The sequence below is a fragment of the Bubalus kerabau genome, chromosome 14 (assembly GCF_029407905.1).
Source record: "Bubalus kerabau isolate K-KA32 ecotype Philippines breed swamp buffalo chromosome 14, PCC_UOA_SB_1v2, whole genome shotgun sequence".
Classification (NCBI taxonomy): domain Eukaryota; kingdom Metazoa; phylum Chordata; class Mammalia; order Artiodactyla; family Bovidae; genus Bubalus; species Bubalus kerabau.
Genome location: NC_073637.1, coordinates 30,240,784 through 30,246,783, shown reverse-complemented (window position 1 = coordinate 30,246,783; position 6,000 = coordinate 30,240,784). Strand labels below are relative to the sequence as shown.

Here is a 6,000-nt window from a genome sequence, read left to right as displayed (position 1 = left end):
ATCAACAGGTGCATGTCAGTGGTATGTATCCTTAACATGATGTGGTAGAAATGGCAGCTTTACCCATGTGTGGTCTTTCTCCCAAAAACTTGTAACCCCAGTCTAATCATAAGGAAGACATAAGTTCCAAAGAAAGAGTACTTTACAAAATATTTAACCAGTTCTTCTCAGTACTATCAAGGTCATCAAAACCCAGTGTGAGAAACCATCTTGGTCAAGAGGAATCCAAGGAGACATGACAACTGAAAAGTACTGTGGTATCTATCTTTGATGGGGCCCTGAACCAGAATAAGGACATTTGGTAAAAACACACAAAAATCAGAAAAAAAAAAAACAACACATCAATACCAATTAATTGATTACAACGTATGTACCAGACTAATGGCAGATGTTAACAAGAAAGGAAACTGGGTGCAAAGTAGATGGAAACTCTCTGTACCGTTTTCTCAGTTGTTCTGTGAGAAGTGAAAGTGAAGTCGCTCAGTCCTGACGACTCTTTGCGACCCCATGGACTGTAGCCCGGAGAAGGCAATGGCAACCCACTCCAGTACTCTTGCCTGGAGAATCCCATGGACAGAGGAGCCTGGTGGGCTGCAGTCCATGAGGTCGCTAAGATCACGGTTTGAACCACTAGACTTCAAGACTCACTGAAGGGAAGTAGTGGCTGTATTTTATCAGAGGCAATTAATCAAATATAATTTGAGGTTTTCAGTACCTGTATTTTGAAATAAACAAAAGATAACTATCATAAATTTTACTGGTTTCCAGACTTACTTTTGAATGAACACTCATTGCCGGAGTAAGTCAAGCTTAGAAAGTGATTGAAATCATAAAGTTGTAAAAATTCAGAACTGCAAAGAAGCTAAGATGCATTTTATGCCCACCTCCTGAACTTAAGAGCACTGACCACACAGTGATCTGCTGAGGGTCAGTCTTCCAGTTAGAAGGAATCGTGCGCGCTTCCTATTACAAGCCTCTAGAAACAGTATGAGAATTACTGAGCTATGTTTGTGATGCAGATATACTTATCGAGTATGTAAAATTATCATTTTAACAAAAAGAAATAGATATTTAAAATTTAATACGAAGGGAAAAGGAACCATTGTGTAAAACATAGTTTATCTTTAGATACAATGTTTTGTCTTTCATCTTACAAACCAGCTTCTATTTCAGTATTTTCTACATTAATAGGGTAAAATGTAGAGCAACTGCAACCTATCCATGAAATGGGTAAATTTCCTAAGGGGGGAAAAAAAAAGAGGGACTGTTTGACTTTCCAATTTCCAATTCTAAAATCTTCCTCTATACAATAATTCTACTCAGGTTACAAACATGTCAGAAGTAGCCAACGATGTTTCAAAATGACATTCCAGCAGCTAACCTCTGAGTGTGTTACATAAGGGGTATTCTTTGGAAGGGCCCAGGATAGCAGGAAGGGATGTGGAAGCCCCACCCCACAGTGCTACAAACTCTGAACTCACATGTTACTTGAACACTAAATTTTATAACAACTTTTATTTACAATTAGTTCCAATGTTGTACAAGTAACTCAAGTTATGGACTAGACACATTCTGAATTTACTGCAATGTTCATAAATAAATTGTATTTAAACTGTCCTATCTGTGGGTGATTTACAGGGGACTTCTGCTCCTCATTATGATGCACCAAGAGAGATGGGGAAAGATTACACGTCAAGATTAGGAAATGACCGAGTCCATGGATTCAGTCAACCTGATTGTGCAGTACACTCATATTTACTACTAAAAAAAGTCCATGTACAAGTGGACCCATGTAGTTCAAACCTGTGTTGTTCATGGGTCAACTAAGCAAGCAAACAACTTAGGTCACTTAGCTTCTAACTGCAAGATTGTTCCTAGACTAGAATTACTGAATCTAATGTCATGAAGATAAAGCCAAGCCAGTAAGAGTCCCAACCAGAAGCAAGTAGCCTCAAATATAAGCTGCTGAAGTGAGGCAAACCTTCTCTTTAGGAGATGAACAGTAAGAAGGGGGCTTCCAGTGATGCCACAGTGTGGACACCTGGGGTGCCTGTAAAACAATGTCCTGATCGCAGGCTAACTGTGTTGTATGCAGCACAAAACTAAACTCTGGTTTCCTCCGTCTGAACAAGTGCTTTACAGAGCCCAGCAACGATTACCAACACACCATTCAGAGTCACCACCACCCTACCTCCATAAGCTGTAACCAGCCCAAAGGATAATGTACACACTATTAAAAAGCATTCCCTGGTCCCAAGAATGGGAGGTTATGGTCATTAGACAGCTGGTGCCAAGACTTCCTCCCATTAAATAAGCCTCTTTCTCTTTTGCTCTAAGTTAAGTATTAATGGTATGTAATTCAATAAGCTCACTGGAGTGGATAAAGATTAGGATAAACTGTTAGCCTTCCTCCTCTCTGTAATTCCCCTACTTAATTTCAAATGGCCAACTAAATAGAGTGATATAATCTATTTGTACTTAAGAAATATGTCAATCAGGAAATTCCTAACTGAGTTGGCAAAAACGTTAACATTTTCTGGAAGGCAATGCATATTTATAAAGATAAAATGGAAAGAACACAGATAGGAGTGAACAATTTTTATTGAAACCCTCAAAGATTAAGAGGACCAAATGGTGAGTTTGGGTACCATAACAGAAAATCTCACCTAACTGTACCATCATTCACAGGAATGAACAAACCCAAACACGACAAAATTCAAATTCTCATGTAATTGCTACAAGTGAATGTAAATGAACTAATCATTTTATCATAACCTTTCTTTAATCATATGAAAAAGGGAATTTACATGGCATAACAAAAGATATGCAAAACTTAATGAAACACAATTCTCTTAAATTTCTCAAACTTATGTTTATAGGATGCAGAATGCACTTGAAATGATTAAATGACTTAAGCTGATTCTTTTTTTTTTTTTTTATTGCAAACTGTTTTAACATCAGCTTTAACCCCCATGCATGGTATTCAAAAAGAACACAGCTTCAGAATTAAAAAGATCACTTAAGTTAAAACAAGGACTGAACTCAGGAAAAGGCTGGGGTTTCTTCTGAAAGGAGTCTTCAAGTACCAATATGTATAGAGAAAGAATACTAATTTTGGTTACATTTTCCCCCTTACTGTTAAATATACAAACTATATAATACCTTTCAAAATAAAACACCCATATAAGATAAACTTTAATTAAGAAACATTCAAACCAGATCTTGGAAAAACATTAGGCAAGGAGTTTACTGGGCCAATAATGTCTCAATCTGTGATTGCTCAAAACATCGGGTCAGTCTCCTGTTGAACAGCCCAATTTCTCCCTCTTCTGGGTCCCAGGAGTTAAGAAACCTCCCATTCCTTGTGCTAATGGGACAACCTGCGATCCTTTCACTTAAGAGGAAAAATATTCTGCTGTACATTGACAGACCAAGAAGGGAGAGAAAGTAGGTACTCGGAAGAAAACTTAAATGAGGGGGAAAAAAAAATTCACCTATTGAAAAGTTTTGTTTTTGTTTTTCCCAAAGGAATGCTGCACCCATTTCACTTAATATTAGAAATCCAGGTTAAAGGCACTGGGAGGAACTCCTCACCACGAGTAGAATTACAGGTGACACTTCTGAGTCTGCTATTGCAATCAGCCTGCCTGCTGAGTGTTCTGTGACATTTCTTACACAGAAACCTACTGTAAATTAAACAAGTTTCGATCTGTGAATAATAACTAGTTTTATAAAAAATATTCAGAGTTGCTAATAAAGCACCAAGAAAAAGAGCAGCTCAGAGGACTCAGAGCCTTTCTACAGGTCACTCCTGCACAGTTTTCTCCCACAGGACCTTCAGAGTGACAAGAGTCCTCTGACCCGTCCCACCATATAACCCAAGGGACGTGGAACGCTGCTGCGGGGACTACACCCAAACACCAACTTTCATTATAAATAGTTAAGAGATATCTTACAAGATTTCATGGCTTACTCTGAAAAAGGTAAAATAGGTGCAATTTTCCTTTAAGAAAGTCTTGATTTTTGTAATACACTATTAATATTTTGATGTTCCCTTCAGTAAACACTGATAACTATGCTGGGACTACCAAAGCACTGTGAAGTCACTACAATTTATCTACAAATACTGTACTTTTTTCACCTGAATACAGTATTTGTACATTTTAAGAAAATATTGTACAAAAAAAATCATATAAATGAAATCCTCAAAGAAATATCTGTCACTAAATTTTTGAGTTGAAGTGACCAAAGACCATAGTAATGAAAACATTCTAAACATGATGTAAACATAAGTGGAGTAACGCAAAACACCAAGGTATTCAAATCTACTATATTGCTATTTCCATCCTTAATGCATCTTTCTACATAGCTTTCTCCTTTTGGAACCGTAATATAAGGGGCAGTACATTATTTCATAACCATATGCCATCAAATCAGGTAATACAGATGCTTGACACGTTTAATTATACAAAATCAATTTGTTTCAAGATACAAAATTAATGTTGATATGTCATTAATGAAAAAAATAAGATGTTAAAAAGATAACTATAAGAATACCCAGATATATGCTGTATTCCCATTTATATAGATCTGATCAATAAAACATCAACACATTCACTTAGATACTGATTTAATCCATGGATCAAGGCCATATTTTCAAATATTTTAAGGATGCCAGGACACCGCAAAAGCCGGAGAAAGGACTTGAGGAACAATATATGCTTGCTAAACAAGAACTATGTTTATTTAGCTAGTGAATACCTAGAGTAATAAATTTTTTACTTCATGATAGCAATCAGGCTCGCAAACACCCAGAAATAGGAATTAAGGGTTTTAAATGTAGTTATAAAGGTCATAAAAAGTCTGATTAGACTGAGGTACATTACTCAAAATTTTGAGATTCATTAAGTGGTAGCAAACAAAATAATTCCTCAGACAAATGCACATTTTTCAGTATACATATTATTGGGGGAAGGAGGGGAGAAGAATGTGCATTAACTGGTGAGACCCACCAAGCTGCATATCAATATTCTGTTACACCAAACAGTTTGAAGACAAGGGAAATGTTCTAATATAATCTCAGATTATGTTTCATTTGGCTAAAATAGAGCTTAAGGTTGCTTTGCCATATTAAAAGTTTACTACAATAATTTTCACATAAACATTTAGACTTGAACTCCAGGACTAAGTATGGCATGATTCTTTTGCTTTTAATCTGTCAAATAGCTAAAAATTGACAATTTAAAAACTACAACAAAGAAAAAGTTGAAGCAGTGTGACTCTTACATCATTGAACCACTTCTAATGGTTAACTGTTAGTATTTAACAAATTCAAAGAGTTAATGAATCCTTGCATTCATTCAGTCTTCTGTGCCTTAGCTAGGATGCATAATTACAAAAGACAGCAGATACTGGTAAAAGCTTCAGGACAGAAAGTGCTTGACGGAGTTACAGTTCTCAAGTGTGTTTGGTGAGAGTATAAGGGCAGACGCGCTGATGAAAACCATTACAAGAAGAGTCAATTCTGTGTTGTTAGAGTTCAAAGATGTCACCTTAAGCAGAAAAAAGCTTTAATAACGTTGTCTTTGACTTATTAGGCATTTCCAGAGTCTACATCATTAGTGTTGTGATTCTAACAGGACATCTTCATAGGGTTATTGTTTGTTTCTATTTCTCTCCTGAAAGAAAAACACAAAGACCTTTAAGGAAACATCATCATTGTTTAGCGATTTAAATTAGATGCACATAGAAAGAAAACCACGTCCATAAGAAGTTCTTCAAATACTAATTCAAGTAGTTAGGCAAAAACGATTCACTATTACCTACACACACCTCAGTGGGAGTACCACAAGCCATTTTAAAATAAACAATTCCAAACACCAAGACCCAGTTCAAGAGATTATAGGTCCCTTCCACAGCCCTGTTTTCCCACAGAATTTTGTTTACGTGAGGCTACTACAATAAATGTATTTCTAGTCCCTTCCATGAGTTCTTGATGGT

At 36.4% G+C, this 6,000-nt stretch overlaps 1 protein-coding gene across 20 annotated transcripts in view; it reads right to left on the bottom strand.

Moving 5' to 3' along the window:
• Positions 1–2,583: 2,583 nt before the first annotated feature.
• Positions 2,584–6,000, bottom strand: part of YTHDF3 (YTH N6-methyladenosine RNA binding protein F3) — a 33,802-nt gene continuing 30,385 nt past the window's right edge. For 19 of the 20 annotated variants that reach the window (XR_008702158.1, XM_055546107.1, XM_055546108.1 and 16 more), the window contains one exon: positions 2,584–5,678. Coding sequence is in view for 2 of the 20 variants with exons in the window: in XM_055546104.1 (XP_055402079.1) it covers positions 5,655–5,678 (24 nt within the window). In the remaining 18 variants the exon portion in view is untranslated. Of the gene's footprint in view, positions 5,700–6,000 lie in introns of all 20 variants that reach the window. The other variant, XM_055546103.1, reaches the window with a different exon arrangement.